The sequence below is a fragment of the Anas acuta genome, chromosome 1 (assembly GCF_963932015.1).
Source record: "Anas acuta chromosome 1, bAnaAcu1.1, whole genome shotgun sequence".
Lineage (NCBI taxonomy): Eukaryota > Metazoa > Chordata > Aves > Anseriformes > Anatidae > Anas > Anas acuta.
In genome coordinates, this window is record NC_088979.1 from 142,291,016 (window position 1) to 142,315,439 (window position 24,424).

General features: G+C 41.6%; 2 protein-coding genes across 8 annotated transcripts in view; both read right to left on the reverse strand.

The window, feature by feature from the left end:
• Positions 1-9,943, reverse strand: part of IPO8 (importin 8) — a 51,405-nt gene extending 41,462 nt beyond the window's left edge. For both annotated transcript variants that reach the window (XR_011090076.1, XM_068661839.1), the window contains exons 1-2: positions 9,695-9,943; positions 1,835-1,916 (exon numbers count right to left, since the gene is read on the reverse strand). Coding sequence is in view for 1 of the 2 variants with exons in the window: in XM_068661839.1 (XP_068517940.1) it covers positions 1,835-1,916; positions 9,695-9,778 (166 nt within the window). In the remaining variant the exon portion in view is untranslated. The remainder of the gene's footprint in view (positions 1-1,834; positions 1,917-9,694) is intronic.
• Positions 9,944-17,579: 7,636 nt separating this feature from the next.
• Positions 17,580-24,424, reverse strand: part of CAPRIN2 (caprin family member 2) — a 37,723-nt gene continuing 30,878 nt past the window's right edge. For all 6 annotated transcript variants that reach the window (XM_068661902.1, XM_068661892.1, XM_068661884.1 and 3 more), the window contains 2 exons: positions 19,991-20,057; positions 17,580-18,503 (listed from right to left, as the gene is read on the reverse strand). In XM_068661902.1, coding sequence (XP_068518003.1) covers positions 17,935-18,503; positions 19,991-20,057 — 636 coding nt within the window. In that variant the 3' untranslated portion in view covers positions 17,580-17,934. The remainder of the gene's footprint in view (positions 18,504-19,990; positions 20,058-24,424) is intronic.

Below are 24,424 nucleotides of genomic sequence, written 5' to 3' on the forward strand. Positions count from 1 at the left end.
TAAACAAGCAAACATCATCTTATCTTCATTTTTACTCATCTCTAAAATAACAATTCCAGCTCAGTAAGGGAAGTTTTGGAAGGCTCGTGTAAACAAATCATTGTGCATGCAGAGAGGATCCTCTGCTTGGGGAAATGCCCAGTATGAAACTGGCATATGGCCTACCTTCTATTCAGACAGAAATGTGTGTTGTGAATTCCCTAAGCTTTATCTCACTACTAGGATTTCCAATAATCCCTTAGAATTGTTCCCTTCTGTCTCACATGGAAAAACATGAAAAATAAAAGCTAATCTTCCACTGAAAATAAGCAGCATTTATGCCTCGGTATTGAAATGCCTGTAGGCATTCTTTAGAAAACATAGGAAATATGGTGTAAGACATTAAAGTAATGTTCTTAATAGACTTTTATCCCTTTATTATTTAGGTTGATTACTGACTAGGGTTTTAAAGTATAAATAAGATATTCTTGGGTACAATTTTTTTGTCATAACAAGTTACGAAGTAGGAAAGCATGCAGTTTGTAAAATATTTTATAGGAACAAGAGGAAAAACAATTATTTGACTGTGAAACCCCAGGATGTTCAAATATAAAACAGGTCCAGAAAGACTAAAGACTTTAATTTACTTTATCCATAGATCTTAAGAGTGTACAAATTCTTGTCTTTTTACAAGATTTCAGGGAAATCTGTTGATTTAAAAACTAAATTCAAATGTTTTCTATTCTATTTCTCCATTCTGGAACAAAAAAAAAAAAAAAAACAACAAAAAAACCACAACTCTACATACTTGTGTTTTTTGTTGTTTTGGTTTTTGTTTTTTTCCCTGAATGATAATAAAATGAGAGATTAATTTATGAAAATGACCTTATGGTGCCTAAATTAAGCATCAAACTTCACCATAGAATGGTTTAACAATGCCATTCAAAGTTGGATTATCTTTGAAAATATACACGCCAGCATGACAAACAGCATATGTCAGCATGCCTCAACACACTCAGGGGATTAATAGGATCTGTACAAAAAAACAAAACACCACTGTGCTTCAATGGGAAATGCTGTTCCATAGGATAGAAAGAGAGCAGTGAATGAAACAGTATTCATCAATTTATTGAAAAAGCTGAATAATTTACAACTCAAAAAAAAAAACAAAAAAACAACCAACATTGTATAGGAGTAGTTAAAATAGATTATGAGAATTTAGAAACGGATCTTATATAAATGTATACCCTGAAGTTAACTGCATCACCGCACCCAAAATTACATATATAGTTAAGCAATCCCTGTAGACATGCTCAGACTACAAATTTGTAATTTACCAGTAACATGACCTCCCTTCACATTTATTTTTGTGAGTGGACACCATAGATACCAAATAAGCATATGTGGCTACCTTTGACCTACAAACTGTTTTCATTTTCAGAAACTTTGACTTTTCAAGGAAAAGGGATTCAAATAGAGAAACACTACTCTTTTCTGTTTGAATACCTTCATGTCTTAGCTTCAATCTCTCTTCGCCACCAGAAGAAAGAATATCTAAGGCTCCCTGGGTACTCAGTTTTGAGCAAAAGTCATTCTCTTTCAGTATCAATATTCCAGCATTCCAGTAGGGATCACTATAAACACAGGGAAGCCAAAGTAGGACTCAACTCTATACCCATGCTTTTATCTGATCTTCATACAGGAAAAAGGTGGCAAAGACTGAAAGGTTTCCCTACTGAACCTTTCCATGTTCAGAACAAACGTGAACTTTCTTACTTTCCAGCAGCTCAATACTCTGTTGAAATAACAGACTGACTTTCTATTGGAAGAAAACGAAACAAGGATTTTATCTCACCTGCTTGACGCACTGGAAATTCAACTTGATCTGATACTATGATTTGCAGTAGACTTGGAGCAAAATTGATGATCTTATAGGACTGAAATAAATAAATAAATAAAACACAGTTAGCAAGTTGCTATGTTTAAAGAAGAATGTATTACCAAAAGCTGAATGAGAATCGAAACCAAGGTTTTTGTAGAAATCTTTGACTCTCCTCACGAAGTAGGAAAGGTTTTAGCACATGGATTTACCCAAATCAGTGGTGTTCTACAGAATTACTTGAAAAAGCTGAGCAAATAATGGTACATGGGAGGAATAAGTAATGTGACAAGGCTTTCTAACAGAGATTAGTGATAATGAATATTTAAATCATTCTGAGAATCACTATACATCTAGTGGATTATTTAACTTAGCCTCATAAGTCAAACAAGCCATGTATTATACAGCTACATTTTAACAGACTAGAGGCATAGTGCATCATAACAGAAAAATACCAACTGGGGATAAACGGTGGAACAACCATTTTTAATTAAAATCAAGCGTAGACAGATAACATTCCAAAACCCACAGCTTTCCTGGGAACTTTTCAAACACTCCATCAGCCACGCAGCTGAAAAAAAATTCAAAGAGAAAACAATGCTCACTGAACTTCTGAGCAAAGCACGTCAGATTTAAAAGATGGGAAAATCTGATAGCATTATACTGCTGTCATTCAACAGGGGTCCTCCAACGTGAAGAATCGTTGACTCAGCGTGCCGCAGTTACCGCTAAGCCTTGGCAACATCAGTAGTTACTCGTGGGTCAGATCTTTCGTCACTCAGATCCACGTTTGATGTTCAAAGAGAGATGTTTCTTGGGGGCTAGATGACAGACAATTTCTTATTTTACCTTTTATAGTATTTCTTTCCCACCAGATTATGTCTGGCAGTCCTGTGGTTATTTCCAGAGCAGTGCTTTCAGTGCAAGTATACTACGTCCTCCCAGAAACTTTGCCTCATTTGAAAGCTGTTAAGTAAGTGGTATGTTCTGCAGTGCATGGACCCAACTCCTTGATCTAACATTTCCATAATGAGGTAAAACTCCAGTGCTTTCACAATGCTTAAGTGTGACAGTGGCAGCACAACTCAACGGTTTTGCCAAATCACTTAACTTTGTGGCCCTCGTTTAACTCATTGTAATTGTAGCGTAATTCTAACCCACTCTGTGTTCACAGCCTCACTGGATGTTTACAGAGCAATCTGAGCTCTCAGATAAAAGCAGTAATGGCAAATCAGAAGCATACTCTCCTGCAGTTGCCTTCTCTGTAGACTTTAATTACCCACAAGCAATGCTCGAAGCAAAGCAAAAGCTGTTAGCAGGCAGCACCGGAGCTGCATTTACCTACAGGCACACTGAAACGCCAGCTTTGGAAGCCAACTGGTTGAAGCACACCAGATTCCCAAAATCACCTTTCGTATCAAGTGCACCGGAGGCCAAAGGCTGGCCTCCAGCTGCCTGCAGACAGCCCCTCACAGCTCTGGGGCGTGGGGCCAAGGGAGGCTGCAGGGATGTGAGGAGGGCACGAGGCCTCACACAGGCACCGAAAACCAAGAACGTGTGCGAGCCCTGAGAGGCTTTTTTCCTCTAAATAGTGCCGATATGTGGTCCTCAGAGGGAGTCTACGTGCAGCTTGTACCACTAAAAATACACTGGCTAGGAATGCAGCCTTCTGGGGGGTTGTTTTGTCGTTGCTGCATTTTCTGGCAGTCGTCCCACCGGTATCACGTTTGGGATGGACGCGGCGATAGCAGCACGAATTATTTCTCTTTCCCTGCGCAAACAGCTTGTGCTGAATTTACACTGAAGTCGCAGCGAGTCCGGGAAGCTTTATTGGTACCACTTGTGCTGGCACACCAGCGCTAGCCTTGAAACGCTGCCAGGATATCCACAAATAGGGGCATTTGGCCCGCGCGGCGAGCGGCCTGCAGTGCCGGGCGTGCCACGAGGCGCGTTGGGTCTCTGAGGAGGCCCCGCTCCCGCCCGCACACCGCTGGGGGCTTCCTGCCACCCAAAATACTGACACCCCCCAGAGAGCACAGCATCCAGTCCCCACCAAATCCTCCTGCTCCATACCGTTACCTTCATATCACCACTATTAAAAGCACTCTGGTTTCCTCACAGCACCCCACAATTCACATTTTTACACAGCTTCATTTTCACCATCAGAGACACGAACATGTTAGAGACGAACAGAGACTATGTGTGGCCCTTTTAGGAACAAGGCACCTGCTTGTGTTACGTCTGTGAGGCTCAAATACCATGCTGCTCACTTGGGCAGCAGCAAAGCGGTCAGGGAAACAACACTCTGCTTGCAGTTTGGGGAACAGAGGCCTTTTGAAAAAGCCACACGCAGCAACATTTTTCCTATACCAGCACATTCCCATTGGTTTCGTTGTCGTGCTGCTAATTGTGATCTTGGGATTGATCCTTTCACTCCCTCGCTCTGGAAAACCATCCAGCGGGCCCCTGGAAGCAGCAGGTGAAGCTGCAGGAGCTCTGTGCAGAGCCGCTGCCAGCGGGTGCTGTGCAGATGGAAGGAGGCGATGAGGAGTCCGCAGGGCTGGACAGGTTCAGCAAGACACTTGTGAAAGCAGCACATGAACTTTTACAAACTGAGTAAAGCAAAAGGAAGGTTTTCAAAAGTAAACTTTCACCAAATACAAAGAACAATGATTATTTTAAAGCTGTGTAAAACATACCGACAGCCCTTGCATTAATCACAGGTCAGGGCATCTATACTAAGAAAAAACAAACCCACCCCCATTCAATTTCCATTGGGATTAATTTCCACTGGGACACAACCGTGCAAAGCTAGCAGCTTAACCAGAAGAGGCATACAGCTAAGCACTGGTTAAGACAGAGCTGGGTAAATTTCCAACAGTGACCAACTCCTCGCTCCACCTGTGCCCACTGTCTGGGGACCTGCACCTACAGCTGCACATCTGCCTGCCCCGTTTGTCCCTTCTCCTTTAGCCTAACATGCATTTCTTCCCCAGCTCAGCTTCAAACCATCACAGAAAGCATCCTTTCTTGCCTATTTCCTTGTCCCTTTGGTTAGCTGTAGAAGACACCCAAGAGAGCCTCAGAGAAGCCACTGAAAAACAGCAAGATGAACACCGTTACATTCACAGAACCAGAATACAAGGAGAGACTAGCAGGAAAAATGCATTAAAATTTCCCCAAATGGACCCTACTGAAGCAAGTACTCTTCACACCTAGCTTTCACGTGGGATCCCAGGCTACCATGCATTACATGTTACTGAACTTACTACAATAAGCATCACCCGTATCTCGCTTGCTGTCACATTTAAAGCCCACAGCAAGCAATTACTCCTTAGCCACATTTTTCAGCAATCTTCCTGCTGCAGTGAGAGCAGCCGGAGTGGCTGAGTGCAGAGTGGCATGGGAAGGTATTTCTTCCTCTGCAGAACAACACGGGGATGCTCTGAAACAACAGACATGGAAAAAACAAGCCTTCCCTTGGGTTCTGCACAGCAAGCCATCCTTCTCCACCAGCGTCAAACAGCACATCCTTCTCGGCACCTCTAAATGCAAGTACGGCACAAAATAATTGCTTTTCATCCCTTCAGCTGAGAAATCACGGCACTACATCTTTGTTTGCAAAGATGAACACACAGAAAAAAAATGTATCTTGAATACATATGCAATTAACTGTTTGCAAAGATTATTTTAAGGCCTCCACACATTTGATTTGAATGCTCAGTTATCTAAGCTTTATTTTTTGTCTGCTCTGTACTTAAAACGCGTTACTTAGAAACTCCATCAGTATTTGTCACACTTGGGCATATTTTTGCTGTTGCTAATAGTACTTTCTCCCTCTCTCTCTTTTTTTTTTTTTTTTTATGCTGGCAGTCACAGGTTGTTAAAACAAACTAGAACTTCAAAAGCCACTTTCTTCTTTCCTTGCCTACATGCAAAGCCCTCGTTTAGGGAGGGGAAAACACAGCGTTCTCCACATGAAGTGAAAATAAACGTGTACAAGAACACCTACCCGAGCTGCTTTCCTCTGCTGGTCCCGCTGCCAAATTCATCCAGGGTCAACCACACGCCACCTTCCACAGAAAGGCTCATGCCTTCATGCAAGTCAGCTTCCTCATCAAATTGCTCCTCAATAAAAATACCTGAGATTCCTCCCTCGATAACACGGTGCTCAATGCCAACTGCCTTAAGATCCCTGCATACTTTGACAGCCAACTCACCAAAGATAGGGAAGAAATGAAAGGAAGCCTGACATTACTCTTCTGCTTTTGGGCAATCTTCTCACACTTCTCTCTCTTCTCCCTGCGCTGCTTCTCAGTTCCTGTCAAAGCCAAATACTGCAACTCCTTCTCAGTGTTTAAACATGCACTTGTATGCCTGCAGTTTTATTCATGTTGTCCACTTTGTCACAGGCTAAAGAAATGCATTATAGCAAGTTGAGCCAATTAAGATTAACATATAAGAATTTTCCTGGTGATCCTATATGAACAGGAATCAGTTGGAGATGATACTGCATGCTCATATAATCAGACAATAACATCCCACAACATAGAATCAGAGTCACAGAAGGGTTTGGGTTGGAAGGGACCTTAAAGACCATTTAGCTGCAACCCCCCTGCCATGGGCAGGGACACCTCCCACCAGCCCAGGCTGCCCAAAGCCCCATCCAGCCTGGCCTTGAGCACCTCCAGGGATGGGGCAGCCACAGCTTCTCTGAGCAGCCTGTGCCAGTGCCTCACCACCCTCAATAGGGAAGAATTTCTTCCTAATATCTAATCTAAATGTACCCTCTTTGAGTTTAAAGCCAATCCCCCTTGTCCTATCACCCTGACCAAGAGTCCCTCCTCAGCTTTCCTGCAGGCCCCCTTTAGGTACCAGAAGGCCGTTGTACCAAGAACTGGCACATGAAAGCAGTCTTTAGTCATTTAAAAAATGTCACTGAAGTCCGTTAGACAGGCCTAAAAAGAACAAGAGCAAAAACAGATATAAAAAAAATCTCATTACAAACAAGAGGGTGTGTAGAAATTGAGTATCTTCCTTTGGTGTGAAAATTGACTGTTCTAATAAATACACTGAGATTGAACAGCATGATCCTAAAGTGCAGGCCAATTATGCCATGACAGAGCTGAAGGAAAAAAAATGGGGGAAAAAAAAAAAAAGAGGGAGCTGGAGAGATGTGTACACTAAGAGAAATAACAGGTTAACAGGGAAGCGACAGTAGGTACGTGATAGACATGACTGACCTGGCAGGAAATTACTGCTCCAGTTTATCCAGAATCACATTTGAGACCAATCTCACACTTAGATTTGCGCTCAGAGCACCGAGACAAATGAAGTTTGTTGATGACTCAGAAGTAGCATACATCAATAGAGGAGAAAGATCAGAAAAATCCTACAAAGAACTGAATTATCTTTACAACTGCTGCAACAAAAACGCAATGGAGCAATAGGACAAAGTACACAGACATGCACTAAAGCATAATAGGAATTTCTCCTAAAAGCTTGAGGCTTGTTAGTGAGGAATAACCATGGGATAAAAGGGCCTTAGTATATGACATGATAAGAGAGATGTTAAGTGTTGAACATGAAGATAATTGTAGCTTTAGGATGTATAAAATGAGGTATTAATGGCATCGAGTGTGAGACTTTCTGGCACGCTGCAAACACAGATGACCAGATTACACAAGAAAGATTACTTCAAAGAGAAGTACAGAGAGGAACTGTGCTCTCCTGTTATTAGATTTCAAAAATCCAGTTTTATGATAAGACAATGGGAATATAGCTTGTTGAGGCAAAGGAAAACAAGCTGGTAGGGATCAGCCTCTGACAGATATGTCAGAGTAGGTACCAAGAAACCTGCTCTAGTTAAGAACCAACATTGGCACAAATTGATCTTAAATGGGCCATGAATTAGTTTAGGCTGGAAACCAACATTTGTTTCCAGCTGCTGGAGGAAGAAAGCTCAAAAACAGCCTTCCAGTAAAAATAATAAAGGCAAAACAAAAAAAAAGGAACTTTTAAATGTAGCCTTGATTTCATTTCTAAATGCAATTAGATGATAATCCAGAAGGCAGAGAGCAATCTCATTGATTTAGCTCTGTCTTTATACAGGTGCATGAACATACAGAAGAGAAAGCATTTTCAGGCATCCCAGGACTTTTGACAGGTACTCAAGTTTTCATTCATTTTAACCCCATTCTGCACGTAAGTGAATTACAGAGCCAGGACCATTAGGAGATTGCTGCTAAAGGACTCTGTATCAGTACAAGCAATGAAGCATCTCCACTGAGACACTATTTTGGTGGAACAGTAACAAAAGGGTTTCAACTCAGGGGAAACTCCAGTCACTACCTTGATTCAAGCTCAAAAGCAAATGCACGCTGTAGACAGGGCAGCACAGATGTTTTACTTCAATCCCCTTTAGCATTTATCAGGAGCAGCATCACCTTACTGCACAGAATGAAGGTGACCTCTGTTCTGTTTGGACAAGCATTGTATTACTACTTCAACTGTTTTTTGTTGGATGGGGAGCTTTTTGGTTGGCTGGTTGGGCAGTTTCTTTGCTAGAACAAGAGAAAAGCTCAGCCAGTATCTGGATTCCCATACACACAGGAACACAGCTACGTGTCGGCACTGTCATTATGTACATGGAAGCCTGACACGTCGCTTTGAACTCTTGCTTCAAAAGCACTGAAAGGTTTCAAGATGCCAAAGTTAGCAGCATTCCTCAGGTGGTATCAACCCCAGCACCGCATCGGTGCTTTATCGGTCGCATACATCACGCTTCGCTTGGCGACAGGAAGCCTGTGCAGCAGCAGGCACATCTTAATTTTAGGACTTATAGTAACAGAAGAGAGGAAACGTGTCAGCTATTTTAAATAAAAATCTGTACTTTGACCCATTCTTGATAAATCCTGAAAGTAAAGCCTGGGTGTTGCATGAGAACTGCGTTATTTGTCACTTGTAATTGAAAGGTTTTATGGATCAAAACCTCCAAACACTTTCTAACTTTTGATGAGCTTCATGATGTGCAATATCAACGGCAAAGGGGCAGCAGTGGGAGCAGGACCCCAGCACGCAGAGAGCTGTTCCTTTGTCCTCCCTCTGCCAGCCACGCAGAGCTTTATTCCCCTGCTTTTGATCCCTGCGCAACAGGCTGCTGCCAGACATTAACTCCCCTGTCAATCCTTCACCCTAGGGATAAAAGTAAGCGCCGAGGGATTTTTACAGCAACTCCGTCAGGCGAGTAGCAGAGAAGTTTTCACAATTTTACCTAGCTGCGGGCACGAGCGCTCCCAGCACCCACTGACCAGCTAACCGAGCTGCCCGAGGGCTGCGGGGAGGGCTCGGAGCTGCCCAAACCCTCACCTCAGTTACCCAAACCCTCACCTCAGCCGCCCAAACCCTCACCTCAGTTACCCAAACCCTCACCTCAGCCGCCCAAACCCTCACCTCAGCTGCCCAAACCCCGGACCCAGCCGCCCCCCGTTGTCCTTCTGAGGCACCTCGCGGGGGGCACCCGTCACCCAAACCCACCCCCACCGCCTCCGGGGGGCTCCCCCTTTCCCCCCTAAACCGGGCCAGCCCCCGGGGGGCAGCGGCTGGGAGGTGGGGAGCCGCGAAGAGCCCCCGGGGCTGGCCCCGGCCGCCGAGGAGGGGGCGCCCCTCACCCCCCCCCATCCCCTCAGCCCCCTCAGCCCCTGCCCCTGGCGGCGGGGCCGGGCGGCCCCGTGCGGAGCGGCGGCCGGGGGGCGGCGGCGGGGGCGGGCCGGGGCCGGGGCCGGGGCCGGGGCCGTGCTGCTCGGTACCGGGCCGAGCCGCCCGCCCCTCCCTCACCTGGTTGAGCTCGTTCTCGGCCGCGATGCGCAGCTTGGGGTCAATGGTGCCCTTGAGCGCCTGGATGATCCTGTTGGGGTCCATGTCGGCCCGCTGCTCGCTCGCTCGCTCGCGTCTCCCACCCCCCCCGCGGCCCCTTTCTCCGCGGGCGGGAGGAGGGAGCGGGGCCGCCGCCGCCGCCGCCCCCCCCGCACCGCGACCGCGACCGCGACCGAGCTGGCGTCCCCCGCCCCCCGCCGCCGCTCACAGCCATTCACCGGTTTGCGACAGCTGGGCATCGGGAAGCGGGCGCTGCTTTACGGCCGCCGCGCCGCCTTCTGGCTTCGCGCAGGGAGGGCGCCGCCATGTTGTTGTACGGACGGAAGCCAGATGGGGCAGCCCGCAGCGCGGCCCGCAGGGGGCCGCCATGTTGCGGTACGGTCCCCACAGGGGCCGCACAACAAAGCGGTGGTTGAAAAGAGCCAGATGCTAGGACGACTACAGGATCCTGCCATAGCAGCACGTAGTAGACAGCCTTAAGAGCACAATTTGACAGCATGGCATTTGTTCGCTGCATTTACAGCATGAAATGCCGTTTCTCACGACTGCTTCTCGATAAAGAAGAAGTACATCCCTCGACTGGGGAAGCACTGCCTGACCCACACTAAAAAACATTATAAACACTGGTGAACACACAGGAGAACTGGTTAAAGTAGGGATACCAATAACTAACAATGTTTATTTTATGGTTGCCAAAGCACTTTTATTGCCCCTAAATAACTTAAGTTCTGAACTAGTTACAAGGAAAATGCTGAAACATCTGATACTACAAGGATTTCAAAGGAAAAAAAAAAAGTTTCTTAATATATCTGCCTAGAATCAAAGAAGAAGCTACCTGTAAGAATGAGTTACACCAAGGAAGCATTCATACAGTCAGACGCTGCTCTTGTGATACTCTTCACGCGAAGTGGTGTAGAACACCTGATCGGTGTTGCTCAAGAACTTTCTGTTCTCCAGTAATGCATCTAACTACAGCATCTAACACGAAATTGTAGGTACTTTCAACCTTCTCATTTCTTCTTCGAAGCAGGGGAGAGTGTGATCAGTAATTATAGAATATATCACACAAAACCAATGTGATTGTAAAAAGCATGTATTATTCACTATGGGAATTATTCATCATTTTGGCATTTTGTTTAAGATAGTAAATAAGACTACTACAATGAAAACTGCCCCTTTTAAAATTTTTGAATTATTTATCACACTAAAAAAAAAAAACAAAAACAAAAAAAAAAACCAACTAACTAGAATGTTACAGCTCTACTTCCTTTTCCAAAATAGGCATGTTATGAATAGTTTAAAAGTAGTTCTGATTTATTCTGTTTCTGTGTATTCATCCATGGTACAAGAACTTAAATGTGTAAAGGACTTCAGTCTTGTGGAGCTGGTAATGTAAAACATACCAATGAACAAAATATACTCAAATGTTATTATAACATTCTCTGAAAATATTTTTCAGATTTTTTTACGCTTACTGCTCATAAGCTATTTAAAACTGAACACTTTACCACGCAACATTCACTAGGAAAAAAAAAAAAAAGGAAAGACTTTAGGAAAGACTTTACACCTAAGATTTCACCTTTTATACACAGTTTTTGTGCCCACAGCCATCAATGAGGCAATGCCCCAAGCCTCTAAATCAAGTGACATCCAGTTCAATATTGCTTGGTTCCTTTGTAATATGTCAGCAGTGATTTAGTTGCAGATACTATTGTTGCAAACACTGTCATCTACCTGTGCACTGAATTTGATGTATGCCTGATACTTCTTTCTGCAAAACATGAACCATAAAGCAAGTGGCAGTTATTCTAAAAATGATGTTATTAGTTGAAATGTTCTTAGATAACATTAAGAACTTCAGAGAGCAAGTACCATCTTATATAAATCAAGAACTTAATTTCCTTTTACAATAATGTAGCCCATCAAGTTGATCAATGGAAGCCAGTAGATGTCTTTTTTATTATTATTTTAGTAAAGCTTTCAATACTGTCTCTCACAGCATCCTTCTGGACAAAATGGCCAGCATACAGCTAACAAGTAGATAATACAATGAGTGAACAATTGACTGATGGATCGGGATCAAAGGGTTCTAGTAAATTGGGTTACATCAGGCTGGTGTCCAGTTGCTAGTGGGATTCCCCCAGGCTCCATTTTAGGACCAGTTCTCTTTAATGCTTTTATAAATGATCTGGATGCAGGACTCATATGCATACTAAGTTTACAGATGACACTAAATTGAGAGGAACTGTTGACTCCCTTCCTTGAGCATGGAGAGGCCTTGCAGAGAGATCTTGGCAGACTGGAGGGCCAGGCAGTCACCAAGTGCATGAAATTTAAACATAAGCAAGTGCCAGGTTCTGCGCTTGGGAAGGGGCAACACTGGCTGTATGTCTGCACTGGGGGCTGAGAGGCTGGAGAGCAGCCCTGCAGTAAGGAACCTGCCAGCAGTGTGCCCTGGCAGCCAGGAGGGCCAAACATTCCCTGGGTGCATCAGGCACAGCACTGGTTGAGGGAAGGGATTGTCCCGCTCTGCTCTGCGCTGGTGCAGCCTCACCTCGAGTACAGCTTATAGTCTGGGGCACCACGATATAAGGGCATTAAACTATTAGAGAGTGTCCAAAGGAGGGCAACAAAGGTGGTGAAGGGTCTAGAGGGCAAGACGTATGAGGAGCAGCTGAGGTCCCTTGGTTTGCTCAGCCCCGAGCAGAGCAGGCTGAGGGGAGGCCTCATGGCGGCCTGCAGCTCCCTCACGAGGGGAGCGGAGGGGCAGGCGCTGAGCTCTGCTCTCTGGGGACAGCGACAGGACCTGAGGGAACGGCATGGAGCTGGGACAGGGGAGGGTCAGGCTGGGGGTTAGGGAAAGGTTCTGCACCCAGAGGGTGGTCGGGAACTGGGTCAGGCTGCCCAGTGCAATGGTCACGGCACCGAGCTGCCAGAGTTCAAGAAGCATTTGGACAACGCTCTCAGACACAGTCTGGTTTTTGGGTGGTCCTGTAGCCAGGAATTGGATACAATTATTCTTGTGGTTCCCATCCAACACCAGATAGTCTGTGATTCTATGAACTCATGTGCCTTTTTACTATCGCAAAGAATCTGTTAATATTTTGTGTTTCATCTACTTCAAAATAATGGATCTGGAACTGGGTTACAATGATTAAAAGACATTCTAGTTTTGCTACTCTGAAAAATTTAGGAACCCGAGTTCAGATTCTGAGGCTTTCTTGGCAACTACTTAACACTTGCTGAGAGAAGACCCAATGCAAAAGAGGCAAGGAATATACAAAGAAATTAAAACCAAATAAATGAAATTCATGTTGCACCCACGGGGGGGGGGGGGGGGGGAGGGATGTGAATAAAAGGCTGGTGAAGAGATAAGATAAAGCAAATATCTTTAAAGCTCCAAAACTTTTTAGGTGCACTGCAACAGCAGTTCCATGAAGAATTTTATATCAAGCAATCGTATTTTGAAACTCATTTGATGAAACCAAAGATTTTTAAAATAACACGAGTTTGATCACAGGGGAAATCAGAGTACGTTCCAGACAGAGTAGCTAAAAAGATAAGTGAAGTTCAAGAGTGTTGGGAGATGGAAAGGTAGAAAAGCCTTACATATTATCAGTTACCTAGAATTAACCCTTTGACATCTGGTTCTTATGAAATGCAGGTAGCATTTTAGGTGAATGGTATGTGTAATGGACTTTCCACTGGCATACAGGAACTGACACCTTATCAGGCTGAGCACATTCTTTAGGAAAACATCTGGTTGTAAATTGTAGTTAATAAGAGATACTCACGGAAAAGTATGAGAAAGGAGACAACAGTCCTTCATCTGATGTGCTGCAAGCGAAAAGCAATCCATTGTTCAATGCTCAATCCATTGTTCATTGTTCATTTACCTCATTGTAGTGAACTAATGACAAAGCAATTAGACCTGTACCTGGCATAAAGCTTTCATTCCAAATCAGCTACAGTCCTTATGCACATAAGACTAAAACAGTACAAAAAACTGTCTGAACTAGTACTCTCCAGCCAAATTAGTACTTCACAACCTATTTTTTTTTTCCAAATACAACAACACATGGAGATGTTCAGTCAGCAGATACAAATTTATGAACTTTTTCATTAATAGAATTGTTTATAGTCGGGAGGCAATACATCCAAGTTGACCAGAGACCTGTGAACAAGCACGTAGTAGAGTTAATGGTCTGGTTATATACGGTACAAGACCATTTCTCCAGTTAGAATAGACTTCATACCTCACACATATTTATTCTCTCAAAAGACATGTATAGATTAGATAAAGGATGATCTGCAGCAGATAAATGTATGCCAGGCCTCCAGATATAAAGCTTCGATCAGAAGTCACGTCCCAAATCAGTCTCCCCCACTGCTCTGTCAGAGCACCTATAGGTAATTTACATCAGTCAAGGAGGAAAGGTAAGTAAACTGAACCAGTACAGCAAAAACGGTGAAATTATCTGTACCACCACTGTAGCATACAGTATAGAGGGTTCCTTAGCTGCAGGGAGTTAGTCATGAAAATTCTGGGAGATCATTCATATTTCTCTCACTTCCATAACCTGGAAAAAACACACAGTCACAAGTCTGTTAGTACTTTGAAAACATTAAACAATTCTCCTATTTCACAGTAGTTTCAGTATTTTACTGAAATACCCAAAAGGAAACAGGGAAATCCACTCAGTCCAAATTAAAGCCTAATGTTAATTCCTCATCTTGAATAGTACAGCTTATCTGCAGGAGACTACAGAAAATAACTTAACTGGATAGAATTTAGGTGGTATGAGATTTGCATAGGAAAAACAAGAATGGAAAATTGAAGAACCATGATCTCCCTTTTAATTAGACCTCATTATCATCTTTATATAGTTAAGGCATGTTACTTTCTGTAACAATTCAAGCAACTTAACAACTAAAGGAAAAATGTATTGGTATACATAGTTTTTACATAAAGTCTGTATCACACCCATATTGTGTTATCTCAAATATTTTCAAGTTACAAAGCTCACCTCTTAAACTCTTCATCCAGAAGTACAATTTTGGATCTAGGTCTTTAGTCTGGACATACTCAAACTAAAACTGTGTCAGTTGGTAAATAATGCACTGAAACACTCTGAAGTATTTCGAGAAGTTTCAAAACAGATACATAACCTAGAAACATGAAGAACGATGACTGTCTACCAATGTTAATATAACATTAGGTGAAATCAGATGAAGTCACATTACTAGGTATTTTGAAGATTGGAATAGCAATTTTCTGTCAGTGACTTTTGGCTGAGACAGCTATTGGCTTGAAAAACAAGATTGCTTTGCTTGATCTTTTGCAGCTTTTTATACGTGTACAGCCTTAGTACTTCACAGCTTGTTTAAACACCACTTTGTGACAGTACCATTCAGTTGTAGCTCTTTGGAACAGAAATTAGCTGGAGTTGTGTTCACTGCTGACTGGAAACAGTGAAAAGCAGTACTCAGAGAGGTATGTACTGCACAGGAATCCTATAAGATGAAAGTAAGATGAACTTCAGGTTAATGTATGGCAAGATAATTTTGTCCAAGTAGTGTTTTGTGTGATTTTTTTTTTAGGACCGATAAAGACATTATAAAGTAACTGGCATTGTGGAGATTGTGATTCAAGCTGGTACAGCTTACAAAGTTATGAAGTCTTGTAAAGCCACCCCTTGTGACTTATGGTCCCATTTACTACCAGGAATGGTATAATGATTATACTCCGTGTTTCATATCTTTACACTTTTTGCTGTGACTGTGTACTCCTTTAGTTAGGAATTGTAAGATGCCATATATACACAAGTGGATAACCTGCTTTGAAGTTGAGATGTTTACTTCAGATCTTAAACATGCAAGCTAGAGATAGACAAAAGCTTTGCTAGATCTATTGGTAAGAAATAAGGTTAGAGTTGAACAAATGATCACAACATGGGCCAAAAAAGCAGTTGTCAAGACTGATTAAACCAGAGCATTAGAAAGCAGTACGTGCTCCATGTAGTCACAGTAACCATGTCTGAGGTTGGTAAAGGTTATTAGCAAAGCTTATAAGCACTGATAGCTTATTCTTAAAGGTAAGAAATCCATAGTATAAGCGCGTAAAGCCAACTGTGATAAACTACATGCCAAATGAAGAGCTAGTGCTAAGGCACTAGTGCAGTTGTAGTGCAAGGGATATCCTGCTATAAGCACAATAGGGCTCTTTTTTTCATTAGTCCCTAAAACAACATGGGAAGAGGACTGGGACAGTGCATAAGCTATCTAAAAATTCAGAGCTGCAACTCTGTTAAACAAGCAATGAAGTCTGACTGCAGATGCATAGCTATTGCAAGCTGAAATTTATCCTAGCACTTCAGTTTTATCTATCATGCCCTCTCAGTAAGCTCAGTAAGAGAGAAGGAGAATTGCCAAACTTGGAAGGGAATAAGCACTAAATATCTTCTGTACTCTTGCCACTGATCCTCCACTGAGAAAGTCCATTAATAAAGTTCTGTAAAATCAAAATACAAACTTATTATTCAACAGTTAAGGCTTTACATTTCTGTCATCAGTTTTTAAAAAAGCTGGGTTCCTTACAGCTTTATCTCAAACCTCCCAGAACCTGCCATGGAGAAAGAAAACAAGACTCAGTAGAATCAGTAAAATCATCCCCTAAATAAGTCTATATAAAAAAAAATAAACTTGGAATAAAATCAAGATCCCCCTGCCAGTAACTTCATGAAGTCATGCCAAACAACTTGTTTTGGCATTGTGGTAGTAGGGAAGAATGGTTTAAAGTTGGAAGTTTTGAAATCAGTCACTGAGAATCAGTGTTATACCAGGGTCTGGAGTATTTAAAAGTTGGAGTATGTAAAAGTAACTGACAGAATATAAAGCAGTTAGCTGAACTGCTGAGTACTTCTAGTTCACCCTTACATGTAGGAGTCTTTTCCACTAGCTCCCTTACTAGTAAACCTTGATAAAATACTTCCTACTGCTTTAACTGAAGCTATTGAAGCTTTCAGAAGTATAAAGAGGCAGTGATCTACAGTTTTCGTACAGGTTCCAACTTCCACTTGAAGCATGAGAAACGCTTTATATTTGATATGCAGTTTAGATGAGAGTTAGATGAGAGCTTGTCATAGTACTTCAGTTTTTAGACTATAAGACTGGTCATATGCCCCCCTTCAGCTCCAAGAAGGGTTTCATAAATTATTCCTAGCATTTATATTCAGGTTTGATTTAAGATAAATTCAAGATGCAGAGAGCAGGCTTCAAGTACAAATAACAACTTTCTCAGCAGTTGTCTGAAAGCAAAGAATCAGCTTGAAACCTAAGTTAAATTCTCTTGTGAGAGAGAAGCTCCACAGTTGGGCTTCAGAAGAATCAGTTCTAGCTCTAAGATATTACATCTGAATAAGCAAGCTCATCAGTGAGTGTTTTGAGGTTTAAGAACTTCAGCCACCTATTTCAGTACTGAGAATTGTAGTGCCAAATCAAGCTGTTTACAGAATATGCCTTTAAAGCAATCCAGTAGAGCATGCAGTGTTTCATTTCTGATTTCTTGATCTTTCAGTTAAGAAAGCAGGTATGTAACTAAATATGTAACCAAATCTGGAATTAATTTTCAACAGGGAAACACTTAAACTGCAAATAAGAACCAAACAGGTATTCCCATTTAAATTCCAGTTTACCTTGAATTATGAAAACTGAAATACCTATGTAGTATAACTGAAGCCTGAAGACCCGTATAGTATACTTGAAGACTATACAGTGTAAGAACATGCAAGTAATTAGGAATTAGTTTGATAGTTGGACATTATTAAAATAAAGACCACTAGCAAGATTAATACTAAAATGCATATTAACTTGTTTTATTGAGGCACAACAAGGCATTGTGAATAGCCCATACTTGAGGCAATCAATAGTGTAGTAAGCTGGACATTAATACAGTTTAGGGTAAGTGCAAACAATATACATTCACAGCTTTACTAGCAAGGCTACATCACAACTGATAAAGTGCCAAATTAGTGCTGATTCAGTACCCCAAATCCACGATTTCACCTTGCACAACATGACCATCATTCCCCCAATAATGGAACCACATATCTTCTATAAAGTCAATAGTAAGTGCAAAGCTAGTCCCACCCCCCCCTCCACCAAGGTGTTTGGAGCAGCTTTTGTAAACATTGCACTGGATTTTAGTCCTGATAAAGGAGGTATCCCGAAAAGGTAGAGTATTTCCAGCTACTTCCATAGATGGCTCCCCGATGCAGACGTAACCAGATCTGATCCCCCTGGAACAGCTGCAGGACTGCATGATTACTAGCAGTCTCATGATCAGGAGCCCCATCATTTGCATATGCTGACACCAGGACCTCTTCATTCTTCATGAGATTCACGTATAGGGGAACATTTACAGCCAGCTTCAGCATGTGGAAGATGAAGACGTAAGTACCATTCACTGGACAATTAAATCTACCAAGCTGGATGTCAAAAGTTTCTCCAAGGTTATTCAGCAGCAGGTCAAACACAATTGGCTGGTCTAGAGTTCCAGGGGCCAAGTTGGATGTTCTGGCTGCAGAGAAGGCAACTCTCATCTGCTGCGGGAGGGGGTAGACGTGCACTGGTAGTATGGTGGCAGCTTGGCTTGTCACTGGCATATCGACAGGGGTGATGCTGCGGGAGTCTCCCTGCCCGGAGTCTCCACTGTTAAAGGTTTCGTTGTCTCGTTCTGGACTGCTCACCTGAGAAGAATCACTCCACCCTGCTGTTAAAGATCATTAGCAAAAATAAATAAGTATTATAACAGAGTACCCTAAAACCTGCAGGCCTATTTCTCAGCAGCAAGTGTAAGGGTTTTGCAACACTTGCCTTTTAGCAGATTGACAAATAACCCCAACAAGAACATAATTTGGAAGTTGTTTCACATTGAACACACTTGTGCTCAGCAGGATGGACCATAAGTCAACATGAACAATGACTGTTCATACATTACGTAGGAGAGAGCAGTAGTTTGCAATAATTACCTGTAGTATTTGCCACACATTACCTATATACTAGCTAGTATATGTATATACTAGCTTCTGAGCTGATAAAAAGCAAGTTCTGGAAGAACCCAGCAGGATTAGCAAGAGCCCAACAGTCATTTAGTCACCTTCAAGACCTTAACTTACACCTCAAGTTACCTCAGTACTTTTTGAGTTGTATTCTTAATAGGTCTTATCAACTTGTGATGCTAAGATATTGCAAGTCTGAAAGCCTACATTTGCTTTTAAGATTTCTGCATCCTGCTCCCCAGAGTAGAGACATTTGTTCAGATACGCAAGTTAGGACCTAGTTTCAGTCCAGAATGAAAAATATTGATCTGAGAAATTTAAAGCAGTTACCATCAAGCTAAGCCTCTGCTGCTTCTACAGGAAATGAACACCTTAAGATATCTGATAAGACCAAGTAAAAGTTGTTAGTGATACCTTAACACTAACAGGTACATATGTCAACTGTTAACTCAACACACACTTAGTTCTCTTCTGAAATATTCTGAGTTCTCCCCTCAGAGAAGAGCCACTTTATCCTAAACAGTTGTTACGATATGCAAAATTTCCCTTAGTTCTTCAGAGTAGGGAATCTACAGTCACTGTTCTCACTTTTCACTTACAGTACCAAGTCCAACTTCTCCCAGCACAAACAGTAAGATTAAATCTAGTTTATAGTTTTCTCAAAATGCATACTATGCACTACCTGTTTAAATGCAAGCATGGATTTCTTTACACCATACTTCAGTGGTAGAATATAAATTCAAGCTGTATTCCCCCCAAAAAAACTTCTCCATATTAAGTTGTTGTTTTTTTTTTTTATATTGTACCTGGGACCTGGTAACTTACTCAGAATCAAGAAAGTTTCTTGATTTGAGAAAGACTCCTACAACCAAAGGAAGATACCAAATAGAACAGTGGTACCATTTTGCCTGTATTTCCAAGTCAACTTATAATGATACCTTACTGAACTTTCTTCATATCAGAGAATTTTGACATTTGGCATAGAAAGCACCAAATTGAAAATGGTGAAGTCAACTCTGCTGCTATGCAATGCTGACCATTCAAGAGCAGTACTTAAGCTTCCATCTAGCTTGGTGAATTTATACCAAGCTTGCTCTTCCATGACAGCGATAGTACACTTTCCTCACTCTTCACAGTAACACTCCACTTTAGCAACACATACACTCACACCCCACTGGGAACCTGATGTTAGCCTTACCTCTTGAATTTGCTCGAGGACCACTAGTTATCCCACCTCGTTTATAACACTGCTGGTAGTTAACATCCTAAAAAAATACAGAAGTATTAGTAAAATGGCTATGAGTAAGTCTGAAAACAGAGAGGGCTACCAATAAACATGCAAGTATTTTACTTGCATTTTATGTAAGCTCTAGACTAGACAATGACAGGGTTCAGAATTGAGGTGTACGTTAACAGCCTTATCTACAGAAAATTTACTTTTATAATAGCTTATATGAAGTTAAAAAGCTACTTAGATGCTAGTTGTAGCAAATTAGCTTCTGTACTGTACACAGTTCACTTCATTGTGCATAACCTTAAATCTCAGGGCTGTTATAAGTACAAGTCTATACAGAAGAACATATTTCAAAGCTGAACAGGTACACCCTGCCCCATGATTGACCAGGGAAGTTTTAAAAACAATGCAGTCCTGACTCAAAAACTGACAGTTTAACAGCTTAAACACAAACTTCAGGTTCAGATTAAGTCACTTGTCCTAATCATATTTTGAACTACAAAATACTAAATGTATATTGCAATACTACACAGGAATTTTACTGGAAGAGCACATTAAAATTGCACAGGCTTGAAGATATCTATTAGAAAAATGAGCTCTCATACAGATAGTACATTGTTGTATATAATTTATCCAATACTATTCCTCTAGGACTGTCTTTAGACTGTGCTTCAGATACCACCACCCCAAATAAGCAACTTAACCCCAGCCAGACATTAGTGCAGATGGGTCATACTATGTTTCAGGTTTTTCTTGAGATAGTATAGCTAGTTCCAAGCTGTTCTACTGCCCAGTACAAGTTGGGTTATTCTAGCCAATATATGCCTCTTAAAACTGAAGTCTTGTTCTTAACATACATGTGGGAAGCAAGACAGATCTTGCAACTGTTTAAGAAATCTACTCATCTGGCTGCATGAGGTAGAAGACCAAGATGCCTGAAGTCAATGAAAGCTTGGATATCTTAGATACCAGGATGGCACAAAGGCAGCAACATTCTAGTACTTGAGGTAGCAGAGCTTTTATTTCGCTAAGGTGATCTTGTTTGCACCAATGGACTTCTCTGAAATACTAGTTCACATTTGACACATATGGATGTAAGCTCTTCAATGTAATAGCAGAACATTGTATTTTTCAGGTAAGAACTGTGATTTTACTATGTAAAGGGAAATAATAAAAATACAGTCCTTTCAGGCATTAAGGTCTAGTAAATATTCCATTGCTTACAAGCTGTCTTTAAGCAAAGAATGATCCAGTTATCACGCCAAAGATTAGTAGGACTGTAACAGCAGTATTCACTGCTTGTTACTAGTCCCTTATAAGAAGCAGGGGAATACTAGTAAGCATTGGAAGAGTCATTACACTTATACACAGTTTCTACCCATACAAAAGGATCAGTTCCTGTTCAAAACAGTACAGTACAAAAAAAATCTAGTCAGCTCTGATGAAAAGTGGAAACGACCACACTGTTTACAAAACCAAGGGTTTGGGAAGTCTATGGTTAAGCTTCAAAATACCCTACAGCCAATCAGGGCTTCTAGAAGTCCACTAGAAATCCACTGGTGTTACAACCCAAAGACTTTGGGGCCTAAAGTTAAGGAAGCATCATTATAGTAGCAGTTGCTGTACCAGATGTTCCAGGTTGCCCAAAGAATTATCTCCACTGAAAGCTTGTGTAATGTATATATTACATCAAAAGGATATCCTTAAAAAAAAAAAGCAGTTTAGATAACCAAGTTAAAGCTTGAAAGCAGTAGTCAGGAGAGTTGCACACATTTGTGATCAAGTCTAGTACACTAAAAATTACAGTCAACTGGAGCAGTCTAAGCTAATAGGCACTTCAAAGGTTAAGATGTAGTTCACAGATATCCTCATCTACAAGAGCATTACAAGTAGAACTTATCCAACAACTTCACAAAATTATCATTAGAAATAGTTCCATTATGCTACAAATCTCATCTTAGAATAAATTAAGTCACATGAAAGTGTGCTTGTATTTTAGAGGATTTTCATTGCTGATACCAATCCTTTTGTCAAGTAGCTTGTTCATTATTAGTTATGAAAGTACTGGTTTGATAGTCCTGGTAGACCAGGACTACAAGCTCTTAATTTTTCTTTTAATGGGAAGTCTCAGAAACCCAGGCCAGTACATGCATGTTATCAGTTTTATGTAAAAAAAACCCACACATTACTATTTGACACAAAGTGCTGATTATGTTTGTCTGAAGCACTAATAGATATCACTTGCAACAGGAATCAATAACTTGCCACTCATGTGTGGTGTGATAGCAACAGTAGGACTCTGTGGGAATCTGGAAACCCAACTAGCATCTAAAACCACTAAGATGCAGAAAAAAGATCAAGCAACTTGAAACATTTTAAAGAATGCTAATCTAAGACATGTTGGTATAACCAAAAAGACAAGGCTGTATCTGTAGAACAGATGTCTTTGCAGGAATACACTTTGAGTATTTTCCAAAATTAGATCTAACAGGGAAGGGGCTAATCACTCAAATTAGTAAGCAGTGGTTGGAGTGCTGAATTCTACCACCTCAGAACAGCAAAATCCTATCCCTTCGAGCACTAAGACTTGCATGAACTTGTAGGTGCTTTAAGATGATAGAGAAAGTAGAGCTTTCATCAAGGTAACTGGCTATTTTTGCCACTTAGCTCCCTTGGGGTACTACGGAGCCAGCTAAGTCAATCAGAGCATCCCCACAGGGCTAGTAAGCCATATTTATTTCTCAAGAATCAACATTACTATCCTGATTAAGTGCATCAACTCAAGTCAGTAAGTAGCAGGAAGTTTGAAATATATTTATTTTAATATTTTAGATAGTATAGAGGGCACAGATTTCAGCTTTAATATAGCTGCTATACTTTCTCAGTACAAACTACTGAAGAAATTTCAGTCACATCTGCTCCTTCGATTTCCCCTTACATCCAAGTGCTCCATACCACCCCCAAAGGGAGACATACAGAAGACATACCTCCACATTACTTCCAAAACAAACATTAAGGATTTGGTGGTTTAGCCTAAACCTACAGATAGCTCATGCTAAGTTTTGATATGATTGCTTTTAATTCTCAGTACTGACATGTTACAATTTAACCCATACAAGACAGCTGTAATCTAAACTCCATAGTTTTGGCTACTTTCACAGAAAGGTAAAAATTAGGCAGGCATAGCAAAACTCATTTGAATGAGACACCTGAGACTTACTGAAGACCTTATGCAGAGATATAAGTCAATGAATTTCGCCTTCAAAACTAATCACGTATCATCAAATGACAACCTAGTGACTCCTAGAGAACAGTTGTTCACACACCACCAGCATCAGTAATACAGTTGTTTCATTATTTAAATCAAGTTTGTCCTATTACTTCCCTATTAAAAAAGCAACTCAATTACCTATTCCAACCAGCCCTTCCCTCAGTTAAAACAGCAAGAGAAGGCTTTCTTCTGCAGTAAGATGCAGAAACTAAGATGAGTCAAATTAAGACCTTGCTTATCTTATCTCTTCCCAGTTTTGAAAGGCAGTAGTACAGCAAGCTGACAGGTTAGATATATTTGCCTCCTGATTATCTCCCCCTTACTCTTTGATTTGGTAGCTGCAAATTCTAAGGTAGTAAGCAGGAAACAGCACAGTGAGAAACTGAAGATTCTGCAGAACTCCAAGCACTGACAATGTACCTTTTCTTCACGAGGGAAATTCCTCCTCACCTCTCACAACCCCAGAGAAAGGACAAAAAATAATGGCTTTAAAAAGAGTGGAGATTTAGATATTCAGCAGAAGTTCTTCCTTATCAGGGTGGTGAGGCCCTAGCACGGGCTGCCCAGAGAAGCTGTGGCTGCCCCATCCCTGGAGGTGCTCAAGGCCAGGCTGGATGGGGCTTTGGGCAGCCTGGGCTGGTGGGAGGTGTCCCTGCCCACCACAGAGGGGTTGGAACTGGATGGTCTTTAAGGTCCCTTCCAACCAAAGCCATTCCATGATTCTATAAAGTTTAAGGAACACTTGTCCCCCAAATGTGCTAGTTTGATACCTGAAACATGCTTCACATGGCATGTTCCAAGACCTCCCAAAGCTATCTTAGCAAGAGTTTAGTTTGTATTTGGACCATCCACTCATTTTCAGGAGTCAGACACTGGAAGTTAACCTGCTTAACCATTAACTGGAAATGCTTAACTGGACTCTTCATGAAATGGTGTAAAGGGTGAATTTTGAAAATTTTGAAAAGCTTCCATTTTGCATCAGCTGGTGTTTTACAGAGCATATTTAAAGTAACTAATTTCACCCTTTCCAGCTATACTTTACTACCATTACAGACAGAGGCTGCAGAACATAGGTCTAGTTATTCTTTGTTGTGATCTGCTGCAAGTCTTCAAGATAAGGCAACCTC